At 40.1% G+C, this 16243-nt stretch overlaps 1 protein-coding gene across 2 annotated transcripts in view; it reads left to right on the top strand.

Annotated features, from left to right (window-relative positions):
• LOC111869405 (phospholipase A2) overlaps nucleotides 1–10138 on the top strand; it is a 32472-nt gene extending 22334 nt beyond the window's left edge. Inside the window, exons 6-7 of one of the 2 annotated variants that reach the window (XR_002843662.2) lie at nucleotides 5134–5283; nucleotides 9228–10138. Coding sequence is in view for 1 of the 2 variants with exons in the window: in XM_023860906.2 (XP_023716674.1) it covers nucleotides 5134–5227 (94 nt within the window). In the remaining variant the exon portion in view is untranslated. Of the gene's footprint in view, nucleotides 1–5133; nucleotides 6422–9227 lie in introns of those variants that run through there. The other variant, XM_023860906.2, reaches the window with a different exon arrangement.
• The last annotated feature ends 6105 nt before the right edge of the window (nucleotides 10139–16243 follow it).

The raw sequence follows: 16243 nt of genomic DNA, 5'->3' as shown, positions 1-16243 counted from the left end.
AAAAAAAAAAAAAAATCCCAAAGCGATTTAAATAAATTTTGTAAATATTTTACTGCTCTCTTTGTATATGTAAAAAATTAAGGTATGTTTTAAAGGACTCAAGTGAAACTCAAGTGTCCTGTACATAGGCCAATGAAATAACACCTTTAGCAATGATATAATTTCTTGGGTCTCTCTTATTTATTATCTGTGAAGTTCCTTCTGAACTTCAAATGATATTTATGTATTATATAAGGAAGCGTAAGAAGCTCTGTAAATCTTACTTTTTCTTGTGGGGGTATGTCAAAGACCGTGTTTTTGTGACACCATTAGCGACTAATTTGGATAACCTTAAGAACAGAACAACTGCAGCGGTGACTTCAATGGAAGAACACAATTGAGAGGCGTTTGGGATGAATTGAGCTGTCGTCTCGATGTTGTCCGTGCAGCAGGTGGAGGGCACATTGANGGCGATACGTTCCTCCGAAACGTCGGTTAACACCACATATACACGGTGCCAAATCCCAGAAGACTGCTTTCTTCATAGTCACCGCCGTGAAAGCCTCAAATCTTACAACGTGTAGATGGATTCTATCTAAAAAAGAATGTTCTATTCGCTCGTAAGAAGAACAAGTTACAGTCCCTATAAGTATATAAAAGCGGGAGATGACTTTCAGTAACCGGTGTACAAAATTACGAATGATTATGCAAATAAACGTACAGTGAATGGAATATTTCAGCATATGGGGGTAAATGGACACTTAGGGCAGTAGATCAGAAACACCTGGAAAGCTTCGAAATGTGGTGTTGGAGAAGGATGGAGAAGATCAGTTGGACCGATTATGTGAGAAATGAAGAAGTGTTATTTAGAGTCAGTGAGCAGAGGAATATCCTACACGAAATAAGAAAACGGAAGACTAATTGGATTGATTACGTTTTACGCAGAAACTGCCTTCTAAAAGAAGTTATTGAAGGAAAGATAGAGGGGCGGATAGAAGTGACAAGAAGACGAGGAAGAAGACGTAAGAAGATGCTGGATGACCTTGGGGACAGAAGAGGATACTGTCATTTGAAGGAGAAAGCTCTAGATCGCATTAAGTGGAGGAATTGTTTTGGAAGAGACTGTGGACCTGTAGTCTGACAGATTACTGATGATGATGGGGTAACTAAGTCAGACAGTCACCGTTACAGCAAATCCTTCTTCAGTCCGGATTTATCCAGCGAGAATTCGATTACACTCTTGAAAACAGATACGAAAAATTATTTCCAAAACGCGGAAAATAGTTTGCCACACATACCGTAGTATAATATATTCGTCTGATACCTAATTTTGTACTGATATTTTATCTCGTACCCAAGATTCCAGTGGCATTCTGCTTCAGGGCTAAAATTTGCGATAGTACTTTAATCTATAACGCAGTTTGTTCATAACTAGATATTGTCACGTGTAATAGTGACTAGTATAGGGGGTTTGGATCGGCGAGTCGATTTCTTGGATATTCACTAGTCGTAACTACAATTACTTATAACATTTTAATTATTACTGTAATATAACACATAAATTAAATCTTCCATATCTGCTTGCACTAGTCGTTGCTAGGTAACGGTTAAGCCTTGACAATGTTTTTACTATCAGTTTCCTATCAACGGATTTTACACAGGAAAAAAGTGTTAGTTACTCACTTCCAATATCACTGTGTTACAGCACACACAAAGTCTTCACATTACCTGTTAAGTCTTCACAGACCGACTTCTAATTTTTCTTACACTACGAACTCGAAGTGTCTGGATTCATCTCTCCCGTTCATTCTGTCAACTGGTCAAGCTTACTGCTTTCCTGCGGAGATAGGGACTAGCTTATCGATTGGGCCCAAATGAGTATGTTTTACCTGATGACGGATACAGAATCCAGTATCCGAAACGTTGTGTTTTGAAAAATAAACAGGACGGGTTTTAGATAAATATAGGACGATGGATAATGTCCAAAAACATAATATTTGTACAAATGTATCATTGTCACAAACTTTAAATCTTATTCACTGTTTCTCACCCTTGTGACTTTACGTACAAACAACAAAGTTTCTCCGTGGCCTGCAGTCCGCAAGCGAACTATACCGACCGAGCGACCGCCGCTTGCCGGTGAAGTTAGTGCCAACCGTTGCGTTGACCACGCGACACTCTCTATCCGTAAAAGTTGTTACTTTACGTACAGCTTCAGATAACTCCCCATTCAGTTGATATTCTAAGCGTCAGTCACACGTCAACTGAACTAGTCAGCTCAACTCATCGTCTGCTGTACGCCTAAGCTACTTCTCGCTCTCGAAACTTGGTTTTGAATGAACAGGGTTTCACTCGACACTCCTCACCCACTGACATACTCGTACCTTGACGGCTTGACCACGTGGGTGATGTTTACAGCGTTGATAGGTGCGAAGTGGTAAAGAGTGAAAGTTAGAATAATTTACTTGATGGCTGACGTAGCAAATGTATACGGAAGTTTTACTGCGGACGTTGGCTCAAGCGGCTATGCTTCTAACATGTTTTGGAGAGATACGTGGTTCGACTCCTGATCGGGACACCGAATATCCTGACTGAGAGTTTTCGTGATTTTTCTTCAATACTTCCAGACAAATTCCAGGACCGTGATTACTTCAAACAGACCATGTACGCTTCCTTCAACATCCTTTACTGTACGTACGTTAAGTATTTGGAGGCGACAGCATATATTCTGAGATATGCAAACGATCGTGAAATCAATCACAAATATATGTATATACATGTACATGTACGGAATATTTGTGATGCATTAATGCTCATGTATTTAAATCTTTTAGTTAAATATAAATGATAGGATTTGAGGTTCCCAGCAGAGGTGGTTATGAAGAGTACCATCTCCTGGGACATAACGCAGTGAACTCTGTTGAAACTGAACTGACGGCTCTGCTTGCTACCAGCTTTCATGCTGATTTCTTGTTTGGGATATTCTGAAGATGGAGGTAACATGTTCATCCGAAACGTCGGTTGTCTTCCAACGGACTACACGGCGTTATATCTCGAAAGATAGAACTGCTCAAATATGAACTGATTTGTTATTCGGATAAAATAAAAGTGTGCTGTTGGACTTAAGTGTGAATCTCCTTTAATTCTGTAATCGTGTGGTGGAAAACATTCATGTCTTAATTACTAATAATTGTGTTAGTGTCCAAGTGGAACGGAAGGCCCATGCACCGGTGACAGCACCTTGTGGGATCAAGTGGCGTATATTTACGCATATCTAGAAACAAATAATTTCGGATGTAAAGTCGGAAATAATTAATTTTTGGTTGAGAGAGTTAAGCACTGGCTATTATTTTAAACTGAACTATTAAATTACGTTTAAGAAGATAATCGTCGCTTATTTATAGACCTAAACGGATCAAGGATTTTACTTAACGGTGTCTAAAATTGAAGAATGTCGTCTTCTTGGATGTGTCGCAGTGTAGATATTTTAACTGACGTTTCGGAGGAACATATTGCCTCCATTTTTAGGGTATAAGAAATCCGCGAGCGATGAACCAGCGTGAGCAGGTGTCTGTATACTGAATCTGGAGAATTCGTTTTAAAATTATAGAAATATTATTTTTCTTTTAAATTCGCTTAGTAGGGGGGGGTGGAGTCCAGCTGGGTCCACTCGACACGGCGGCCACTGATTAGAGTACTGGCCACCGTGCCGAGTGGATTATGATTATGATGATGGAGAATTTGGTGGAATGAAGATTGGCAAGGGAAACCGAAGTACTCGGAGAAAACCTACCCCAGCACCACTTTGGCCACCACAAATCCCATTTGACCAGACCCGAGATCGAACCCGATCCGCCTCGGTGGGAAGCCAGTGACTAACCGCCATAGCTATGGCGCGACCTTGTAGAACTGTAGTCCTAACACTAACAAAAATCATGCCTTTGAATTCGTTTACTTATTTCAGAAAAGAGCATAACAGAACACGCGGGGACCTATATTCTGATAGAAACCGAAACGTGTTCCCACAGCTTACTGTTGCTGGGCACATGTGATATGATATGATATTATAAATTCAATATTGGGCCACAGACGGAACAAAGTCTAAACAGCAGATCCGTATCTTTGCTTACTCGTATATTCTGTATATCCTCTGTTGAAACTCGTGATTATTATTATTATTATTGTTATTATTATTATTATTATTATACATAACTTGGGCATGTACTGTCTTCGCTCGCTTGGAAACCGGGATCGTGTGTTCGAATCCCACTCAGGGCATGGATGTTTAGTTTGTGTGTGCGTTATTCTGTGTTTGTGTACAGGTAGAGGCCTTGCGACGAGCTGATCACCCACCCAAGGAGTCCTACCGAATGTGTAAGATCTAGAAAAACCGAAGTGAACGGAGATGTTCTTGGAGGTAGGCCTAGGCCCACTGGGGCTGTAGTGCCAAGGAAAAAAAAATACATAATTTGATCTTTTGAGAACCCTCACTGAAATAAATACACGAACAGGGAACTGAATGGGGGACTACTGTATCTGTTCGTTGGAGACCTACAGTACATATCTCTCTCTTCTTGCTCCCACTTCGGAGCATAGGGCTGATGTCTCAGTTTCGTGATCATTTAACATACGGTAGGACTCCTTGGATGGGTGATCAGCTCATCGCAAGGCCTATACCTAAACACAGGACAACAAAAAGGCAGAAGAAACGTATGCACACACCAAATATCTATGCCTTGTGTGGGATTCGAACCCACGATCTCGGCTTCCGAGTGAGCGTAGACAGTACATGCCTTAGACCGCTCTGTTACCGTGCCCGGCGAGCTGTAATATCTACATAAATAAATCAGACCCAAGCAACAAAACTCACTCGCAGAATATTACTCGATAGTTCTATGGTGTATTAAAAATTGAATTATCGTCTATAGGATCAATGTACAAGAAGTTTTGAATTTAGACTCGCGTGAAGTAATAGGACGGCAAAATGTGTAAACTAGTACAGGATTTAACAAGCGGTTTCGTTTATCGCGTTTTTTTCAAGTGTGGTACAAAACTGAGATTCGAGGTTTGGCTTTGGTTCCAATTTCTTGATGTTGCTAACAAGTGTAATAATTTCCAAATAACCCGTCTGTGCTTCCGTTTTTGTGTTTCCAGACAGGATGACCTGGAGGTGATGGGTAACAGCTTGTGTCAGCAAATGGAATTCCGCCCCAGCGGTCCTTTCTCCCCACTGACGCCATATTACTAACACCCCTGGCTTCATTAACGCACCGATGTGTGTCCTGGTAGCTAAACTGGTGAATGGTATCCCTTATGAAATATATCCTTAGTTCTTAATATAATAACAAATATAGTATTTGGATTTGAGGTTCTCACAATGGAGGTTATCAAGAGTTCTCTGTCTTCTGGGACATAACGGTCCCCAATCCGTTCAGTAAACTAACGTTTCAGGGGGACATGTTGGCTTATTCTTTGAACGTGAAGAGGGGGCGAAATTTTAGTCCGAAACGTCGATGAGCTTTCAACGGAATACTATAAGGCGTTATATCCCAGAAGATAGAACTCTTAATGATGTACGTAGGCCTATTATACTTCAATATATATTAAGAAATTACACGGTTTATGTTTTCTTTATGATACAAGATATATTTTATTAACATTGAAAATGGAGAAACAAACTCTATATGGATAAAACCAGACATTCCAGTTTAGCTTTCCTGGCCTCCTGCTTTGTGTGTATTAAACATGTTGATGGAATATTGCATTCGCTCGGTTACAAGTTGCAACAAATTCTGTGGGAGGATTTAGCAGAAACGTTGTTACGCAAATTTATGGACTGCCATGAAATATTAACCTAACAAAATGGCAATTCAATATAAACTGTTTCTATCTAAAATATTTGCAGCTATTTAAAAATGAAATAATTGGAAGGCCGTTTAACAGAACTAAATCAATATCTGAAAATGTACAACTCACTCAAATATATTTACACTACATGTAGACGCCAAGCTTAGGGGTTGTAACGTATAATTGATGAATGAGTGTTATCTTTTGTGATAAGAACATAAAGGACAATAACCTCCGTTGGAGTACATTATTATGCTGGGGACCATTTTCTTGCTGAATTTTCCCACATCACCACTCCTTTAATTCTTATGTAAAACACAGTTTTTCGTATTATATTATATCAATACGATTAATTATTGAAAGTTAGGCTACAGATAATTTTTATGTAAACAGATGTGCAACAGAAGCAGAGCACTGTATTCCTTCTAAGATTTGAGGCTGTCTGGAGGTGAGTATTAAGTTTATGAATTTATGGAATGTGACGGAATAAAAGTGTGGGCCCAATGTTAAAAGTATGTCATCACCAGGGCCCGGATTTTGATGACATGAAAATATTTAAAAAATGATGTATAAAATGACCGAAAAAATCCAGAAATATGACCTAAAGGAGAAAAGAAAAACACTTCGCTTCCATGTTATTCACATATCATAAAACATGTGAGGAAAAATCCCCTAAAATGGCCAAAAATGACAAGAAATACCCTTAAAAGTCCAAAAATTTACCAAAAAATTACCTCCAAAATGAAAAAATGACCTTAAACCTAAAAACGTCAAAAAATGACAAAAAACTGCCTATAAAATTTACATTTCTGTAACCAGCAGCTCATACGCGAGATTTATATATTTAAGAGCATCGCATAGGATACAAGGAAAAAAAGATGACATGTCATCAAAATCCGGGCACTGGTCATCACATTAAGCAGCAATGCGGAGCATTTGAATGCCACGATAGGGGTCATTATAAGAGATCTGAACAGTTTGATCTGAATGTCGCTGATTATGAAGATGTAATAAAATAGCCATGATTTTCCCATATGTGCGTATGACAGTACTGGAATTTATCCAGAAGCTCTGCTTCCCGCCAGAGCCTTAGCTCAATAGAACCTAATATTTCAAGATCTGGACTAGAAGACTTATGAACCTAATGAATACAAAAGAGGCAATTTCGTTGACGTTCATAAGAGAAGTCTTGAGCGGTTCACTAACGCCGTGGAGCTCAGTCCTTCTTGAGAAACCGCCAGTCGCTCAGCTACTCAAGTCAAAGTAACATTGCGACTTACGGTCAGTCAGTCAGTATGTCTTGGTGTCTAGCCCCATATGGGGCTCATGACCAGATAATTATTACTGCTTGACAGTTATGGTCTTGTTTTTTGTGGGGCCCCCTCTCTGACAGAGGATGGGTCTGTCTTTTGTATATGCTGCTGGCCCTTTCCAGCGCAGTCTTTTTCGGGTCCGAGTCCCTTGGGACTCGCGACCATATTTTGCTGTCTCAGATTTGAGACCTCCCTTTTTGTCGCCTCCTACGACTCGCAGGGTCACGGTGGAGGTATTCAACCCCATCTCCCGCTCAGGTACTCAAGAATTTCCCAACATTTTATGGAACCCAAAGTTTTATTACCTTGCTCACAAGAACTTTCCATTGGTCCCTAGCCCGAGCCAGATTAATCCAGCCTATATCACCTCATAAACTTAAGCTGTTACACTTCTTAATACAGGAATAAAGTCCATCAAGCGTAACTACACATAGTTAAATAGGAGAGAATGAAACTTTGCAATTACAGGACATTGTCTCCATCATAGTGTACTGTGAAGTTTGTTACACTTGAAGAAAGTAGACTTCTGGGATGTGGTACCGTGTAGATGTGGTGTCAACCGACGTTTCGGAGGAATGTATCGCCTCCATCTGCTTGCAAATGTTCTCACTGTCTCTTCGCTTGCGGATTTTCTTATTTTTCTTTCTACCATGAAGATGGAGAAGATACATTCCTCCGAAACGTCGGTTAACACCACATCTACACGGTGCCACATCCCAGAAGACTGCTTTCTTCATAGTCACCGCCGTGAAAACCTCAAATCTTACATTTGCTACACGTGATGGACCCTAGTAACCATTCGTGTACATTCTATTGACATCGGATAAACATGCATTTTTCTTTCTTTGTTTAAATTATATGCTACACTTCGCATTGGTTCTAATTTCATGAAACGTATAGTGAAACATTTATGGGGTCCGTGCCTTAGATAATAATTCTTTTAGAAATATAATGCCTCTGGACAGAAATAAAACTCTAATTGCTTTTGTGAGATTATCAACATATCTATTGAAAGATTTGAAAAAGGTGTCATGTTTTCATCTACTTCGGAGTAATTTTTTTTTAATTCGCTAGTGGGGGGTGGAGTCAAGCTGGGTCCACTCGGCCCGGCGGCCACTGATTGACCTATTGTACGTGCCCCTGATGATTATGATGATGGAGAATTTGGTGGAATGAAGATTGGCAGGGGAAACCGAAGTACTCGGTGAAAACCTGCCCCAGCGCCACTTTGTCCACCACAAATCCCACTTGATCAGACCCAGGATCGAACCCGGGCCGCTGCTGTGGGAAACCAGCGACTAACCGCTTGAGCTATGGCGCGACATACTTCGGAGTAAATATCAATCATATTGAAAATGTAATTGTCAAAATTATCAGTCTTTCTATCCGGTGTAAGCTGATTAGCAACACACTGTGCATTAAATTTCATCATGGTTAAGACAGATATTGATTTTAAAACGAGATAAACTGATTCATGCGATCTATATGAAGGGTTCAAGTAAACATTTTGTAAGTTTGAAATGTAAATAACTTTTAAATCTCGTACATTTTGTTTCTATCTTCACAGTACTTCGTCGTGTCATATGACAGTCAAGAAGTGAAAATTTCTTTTGTTGACACGAACGTCACAGTAATGTAATTAAGATTTTCATGGGGAGTATCAACAGAATTAATTTACGAAATTGTTGGATATCATAATATGGTAAGGTAAGGGTACAAATATGCCGGTCATGGTAGCCGAGCGGTCTAAGGCATGCACTGTCTTCGCTCGCTTGGAAACCGGGATCGTGTATTCGGATCCCACTCAGGGCATGGATATTTGTGTGCGTTTTTCTGTGTTTGTGTACAGGCAGAGGCCTTGCGACGAGCTTATCACCCGCCCAAGGAGTCCTACCGTATGTGTAAGATCTAGAAAAACCGAAGTGAACGGAGTTCATGGAGGTAGGTCTAGGCCCACTGTGGCTGTAGTGCCAAGGGAAAAAAAAGGGTACAGATATCCCTTGTACTTAATTGTGTAATTAAGCACTACGACTTTGAAGCATATGAGGCGTGGAGATGTAGCTCCACTATCCTTAACCTCGACACTAGATGGAGGTGTGCGGTCAGCTTCATGTCCCTCTCGCTCTATTCCCTGGAATAAAAACTCAGGTATCCAGGGAGTAGGAGGATGAGCGGGCCTCAGAGAGGGTCTGAACCCTTCGGAAGAGAGAAAAATTTCTTGCCAAATGCCGGGAATCGAACATCGGTCGCCCAGCCGGTAGCCTAGTGGCTATACCAACTGACAGATATAATGTTCACTGTATAATATATTTAGTATTCTGCACTGTATACAAAATAAACATTTAAGAGTGTGCGTTTTTACGTGGTTAGAAATATTAATTCATGTAAGTTTCAGTTTATTTGGTTTGCAAAAAGTAGAGGTTAAGAAATTGCAAGAGTTCGTAATACTACTTGAATTTTTAATAATAACTCTCTTCAATCCTTAATAATGTTGTCCAGAGATGCATTAATTCTTTGACCAAAATATTATCCTCTTATTAAGTAAGTTTTTATGAACACAGGAATTCTGCTATTACATATTCTTTTCAAGAAATTATAATGAAATTACAGCATGTAATATTAACTGCAATTATTCATGTGAATGAGGTAATGAATCTTCTGAGTTCGATGAACGGCAGAAAACTCCTCTTCCAGTTGAGCGACTGTCAAATCCTTAAGAAATGCTCTGCTCCATTAACTTAATTAGTACTACATTTTTATGAATTTCAATGATTTTTAGGGATGTTACTTGTGTTTATTTTCGTGTTAATAAAGTGACCAGAATTTCCTATTGCTGCTTCCACAATGAGTGATGTGCCTCTATACTTTTGAGTTCCCACAATGCAAACCAGTGTGATTATATAATAAACATAGAAATGAATTAACTGTGAATTGCATGTAATTACTTATTGTTGCAATGTGATAATATGTATAATAAATTATATTTACTGACAATGACATTTGATTGTGAGTTATTTTAATGTTCTCCTTTCCTATAATAAATTTCAACGGAATCTTATAGAATATGATGTGATAGACAACCATTTCTAACCTGATGGACTATAAATCTAAACGTTACTGATTATATCACTTTAAAGAAAGAATGAATTGTTTGTTTCATTAAATTAATTACATAGACTTATCAGATTTATCTCTTTAGGTTTAATAACAAAATCCAAGCATTATGTTTATTAAATCGCTTTAACAAACCAACGAATAAAACTACGTGAATAGATTGACGTTATTCAGAAATCATCTACGGTAATAATTCAAAGCATAAATCCGTCCGTATGTCTGCCACCTTCTGTATATCTGCACTTATTAATGACAACGATTAAATTTAATAAAAACGTTGTTCGCTACAGAAAGGAAAACTGAGGAAACTGTTATCCCTGTTACCTGAATTTTTTCGATTCCAAGTCAAGATTTCCCCATTCTAAGCCCCACAAGAAACACACCGAGACCATAACGAGAATAAGCCCATCTTGACAGTTCTTCTTCTTCTTCTTCTTCTTCTTCTTCTTCCGCCGATCTTAGGAACGATTCACGAGCCACTCCGAAACTACAGGAATTGTAATTTACTTCAATGTACATTAATTAATTAAATAATTTCCCTGGGGAGTAAAGCGAGGCCGGCGCGTAGGGCTGACAACATTACCGCCAACTTTGAGCTGATTGTCTAGATAATGTGGGACCCTCAACGTCTCACAACCCTATGGGCCTTCACGGCCTGTTACAGGGATAGCTTTACCTTTAGTTTTACTTTATATTAATTTTAACTTTATGGCATATGCACGAGTGTATCATATGAGTGTTATGCATTGCACAAATACGGATCCATATTAGGCATTCAATTAACTACAGACGTATTTGTAGAACTACCTGATGATGTGTCCCGCGAGGACCGAAACATGTAGTAGCCACTGAAATAACTCAATTGTTAAGAATTACCTTGGTTTTTTTATTAAATATAGCAATACCTCATATAGTCCGGGTAATCGGTTCCGCCAATATCCCGGACTGTTTGAAACCGGACTAATCGAGGAACTAAATATATATAAAAATGATATTTGTTTAAAAAAAATCTCCGTTTTTCAATAAATAAAACGCGATTAATAAATTCAAATGTCTTTATTAGAAATAATTTAAAAAATTCATGTTTTTCACAAATCATTTTTTATTCTATAAAAATTGCAATATTGATGTCTGCACATTTTTCTTCTTTGACCTTTTCTCTTCATACATTTCGTTGTAGCAACGAATTGCATTGTTTATCGTTCGGCGAATTGCAAGGCTACGTTCAAAATTGGGATCAATTTCCATAATATGCTCTGACAAGGTTCAACCATTACAATAATTTTTTATAGTTGTTCAGCTGTTAATTCTCGTGCAGGTACTTGAACACAGTCGTCGTGGTCTAAGTTGTCCTCCCGTTCTTCATAAGCCCGTTGTTCATCTATGTTAATGAGTGTTTCATTATCTAGTTCATTAGTGTTCGCTTTGATGCACTTAATTACGTTGACGGAATCTGACTCATTGAAACCAAGTTGCTGTCCAGTTTGCACTGTTATTAGTGACTTCAGCAAAATGAGTTTCAAAACCAGTGAAATCATTTGCACAATGTGGCATGATATGTTTCCATACTGCCCTCATATTGCTTGCCGTTAATTCATGCCATGCTTTGCCTATATTTTCGATAACGTTTCTGATGTTGCAGCTCTTCCAAAATTCCGTGAAAGTAGTGCTCTCCCCACCTCCTCCACCGATAGCTATCAGAGCTCAAGAATGAACGACCTGAGCATAGGTACAACGGGGAACCCCAGAAAAAATTGAAATATGTATCGTCTCGCATAACTTTAAAACCACATAAAATTAAACCGCACAAAAACAGACTTGACTGTATAAAGGGAAAGAACCGATCATTTACGCATTAAAAATAATTTTGTGTACTAGTTTTTTTTTAGAATTTATTTTTATTTTGCTCAATTAAAATTTAATTTGTTTTGAAACTTTCAAACCGGACTATAGTGAATCCGGACTGATCGAAACCGGACTATGCGAGGTATTGTTGTACTGTTATGTTGACGGCCAAACATTTTCTCTTTACCTAAGAATTCTGTTCTTTTTTAAGAGTTTTATCTTCTGGGATACAATGCCGTCTGGTCCGTTGCAAGTCAACCGACGTTTCAGAGGAACATGTCGCCTCCATCCTCAGGCTCGAAGAATAAACCAAGCAAGAACCAGAATGAAGTAGGTTCTGCTTGCTATAAATTCCGGACAGAGCAGTCAGTCCCTGACCGGGATTCAAACATTGTTCGCCTTGAATGCGAGCCTGATACGTTTTCACTATGACAACCTTTACGTTTCTTTTTATGCTGGATATTAAATTTCGTTATTATTTGAGAAACGATAGGCGAAATTTCTGCTTTCCACAGGGAAGTGAAAATGAGGGTTCTGCCATCAAATTCGATTAAGGTAAGAAGGTAAATATATTCCTGTCAGGGGCCGTGAAGGCCTATAAGGTTGTGAGACGTCGAGGCTCCCACACCTTCTAGACAATCGGCTCAGCCTTATGCACCGACAGCAAGTTGGCTCGAGCGGTGACGCTATTGACTTCTATTCGGGAGGTGTCCAGTTCAAATCTTGGCCGAGATACTGATTATCCTGAGGTTTTCCATATTTTTCTTCAGCATCTCCAAGCAAATGTCTGGATATAACTTCAAATTAGACCACGAGAATTTCAATTCATATCCTTTCGATTTATTGTTCACTAATCCTTTCTCACTGGGAAGACCAAGGCATATGTGGGTGGATAATATTAACATGGATCTTAGAGAGATGGGATGGTATGGACTGGATTGATCTGGCTCAGGATAGGGACCCAGTGGAGGGCTCTTGTGAACACGATAATGAAACTTCGGAGTCCATAAAATGCTGGGGAATCCTTGAATAGCTACAGAATTTGCGGTTCCTCAAGAAGGGCCCATCTCCCTGAGTAGGTAAGTAAATCCTCATTTCTACGTGTGTGCTTACTGTTTTTTATCAGAGTTTTGGACAAAAATATTGCATTCCTTCCCATATTTCGCACGCGTGCAACAAATCCCATTCATATAATCTTTATGATAGCTACCAAAATTTCGGGATAATTTATTGTCTTCATCTTCTCTTTCGAATTCTTCTCTGAAGATTCAGGAGACTTGTTCCTCCTAAACTTTGGTTTCCGCCTACTAGAATACATGGTGTCATATCTGAGAATGCCTCAGCGTGAACGTCCACCGCCCTCAAAACTCATGTTATGTACCTCATATTCTGAACTACCTTCCAGGCCTTTGCGTACTCTCTGACTGCAGATGGAACATGTAAGGTCTAAAGGTTTCACAGCGGTGGTTACGAAGAGTTATATCTTCTGAGAAATAACGCCGTGTAGTCCGTTGAAAGTCAGCAGACGTTGCGGAGGAACATGTGGCCTCCATCTTCAGGGTCGATGAAAAAGTCAAGCAAGAAACCAGCGTGAAAACATGTGGCTCGCGGCTGTATGGCGTTATGTCCCAGAAGGTAACTCTTCAAACGGAAAATACTCGTTATTAGTGCGAATCCTTGAGAGCCAGATTTGTAACGATAAGGACACACCTTACAACAGGAATGACATTGAGGAAAAACATATCATTAATTCTGAAGCTGTAGCAGTCATGAGGTAAGCAGCAGTCGACACAATGTCAAGGGCGGTCGGTCTGTCCTTCGATGACGCAAGCTTTTGTCGGTTAAACTGCTAGACTGGTCGTGATACTCGATACGTGTACAGTGGGCATTGCATTATGTTCGTTTCAAAATAATAAGGAAATCATACGCAATGCATTCTAATCATGATTCATTGTCTCTGTCACTACATCTGCTCTCTACGGCAACTGCATCAAGCAGACGAGCGCAGCGGTCACTTTGGTATGCATCCTTCATCTTCAAAACTACTGAAAGGAACTGTGTGAAATTTGCTACTGAAGTCTACATAGCAAGACTTCTATCTTCTGAGACGTAGCGCCGTGGAGTCCGGTAAAATTCACAGGAGTTTTGAAGGATCGTACTGCCTACATCTTCAGGATCGAAGCAAGAAACCAGTGCCGCTTGGACCTTGCTGGTTTCTTTTTGGCTTACTTTTAGATCCTGAAGGTGGAAGCGACATACCTCTCCGAACTATACGGAACTACAACCCGAAAGACCATACTCTTCATAGTCACAGTTTTGTGAACCTCAAATCCAACACATTTATGACATTTGCTGTGTGATTTTTATGCGATTAGCTTTGAAATGGTAGATTTCAGCGAGTAATTTGTTCCATTCCTCTAATTTTCCTTCTTTTTATGTACTGCCAAGGTATAGGCCATAAAGCCTGATCCGAAACTCGCTGCAAGCACAGAAATTTCGGAGATTAACAGTTGTTGCGCGGATGGGGCCACAGCTTTTACATAAATGCTACCGGAACGACTAGGAACTTTGATTTGGGGGTGTTCATGCCCAAGAGAAACTACCTTCACTACAGCTATCGAGCCTGTTTTTTTATATTCATCAATATGCATATTGTGCCATGACGCTTGAGAGGCGAAATAGAGGAGACAGAGAGACGCCCTTGCTAAGTGAGTCGTGTCGCCGCGCGTTCCGGCACGAGGTGGACAGCGCCGCTGCAGTGGAACACGTGATAGCACGTCTCCCACAACAGATGAACGGTGTTTTCTGTTGGGTCCGTACAGAGAATCGAAACACAAGAAAATAGATCTACTACGAGATTCTGTAGTTCAAACAGGATCGCTTCTTCAAAATTCCCCCAAAATTTATGAAATAGCCCCAAGTGGAGAAAATTAGAGGATAGAGTTGAAGCAGACAGGCACACCCTCTGCAAGTTTCTGGATGGACAGGCGCTATTTATCGGCTTATTTCACAAGTAAGCGGCAACATACAAGGAAATGAGGGACGGCCTTCAACCGAGCAGCTTGGAATCGACATTCTTCACAGGCAGTAAAAAACAACCGACCAAAAAAGAGACGGAAACTCTGAAGATAGGTGCTGCACTAAGAAACAGAACATGCCACTTTCAACTTACCAAACCCCACGGCCGTTGGCAACGATTAACTCCTTTACGCCACTCAGGGACTTCCATGTGGAAAATTCGGAGCCAGGCAGCGAAGGAAACTCGACTGAAACACCTGCAACAAACGAGAGTCCGAGCATTAACAGCTGCGGTCAACTTAGTCTCCAGAGAGAACTGGGAAGTGTCGTGAGCGGAGAGTTCTTCCGGAACTCTGCAACAGGAACACGGATCACAACTAAAAGTACGGCGGACTACAACACCGTACAGAAATTCCTCACTGAGAAAAATATCCACTTCTTTTCATTTTACACAAAGGCGTATAAACCTGTTGAAGTCATCAGGCAATTGACTGGCAATGTTTCTGCAGACGACGTCACTGTGACCCTCCAGGAGATAGACTATGGCGTCATCAGTGTGAAACAGATGACTGCCACTTCAGAAGGAGGGAGCACACACGCTAGCAAGGAATCAAAAAGCTCCAGAAATCATCAAATTGGCAATGCTCTGTATTATAAGTTATAAAGGTTGAAGCTTATAAACCCCAAAACGGGCTTACACGTTGCTACAATTCTCAGGGTTTTAGTCATATCTGGGTGCACTACAGGCAGCCTCCTCGCTGCCTGTGTTGTAGAGTGGACATCACCCTCATTGCCCAGAGAAACAGAATTCAGAGAGTCCCTCAACCTGCTGTATGTAATTGCGAGTTGCAACACTGGGAATCCCCGCACCCAGCAAGTTACAGAGCCTGCGTCATGCAAAACAGGAATTACAGGACAGAAGGAACCTGCGAGAGAAAACACGGGGGGTCAGGAGAGAGAATATTCTTCTCAAAATACACAACAGATACATATATAACATTATCATCAGCTTCAAGAATTAAGCCCAATGATTTGTGGCTGTTCCCATTAGATTTTTAACATCAGTCCATCTGTTTGTAGGCTTCTCAATATAGGCTGTCAACATAACAGCAAAAAATAACCAATCG

Source organism: Cryptotermes secundus, unplaced genomic scaffold, assembly GCF_002891405.2.
Source record: "Cryptotermes secundus unplaced genomic scaffold, Csec_1.0 scaffold813, whole genome shotgun sequence".
Classification (NCBI taxonomy): Eukaryota; Metazoa; Arthropoda; class Insecta; order Blattodea; family Kalotermitidae; genus Cryptotermes; species Cryptotermes secundus.
This window is presented reverse-complemented; position numbering and strand designations above follow the sequence as displayed.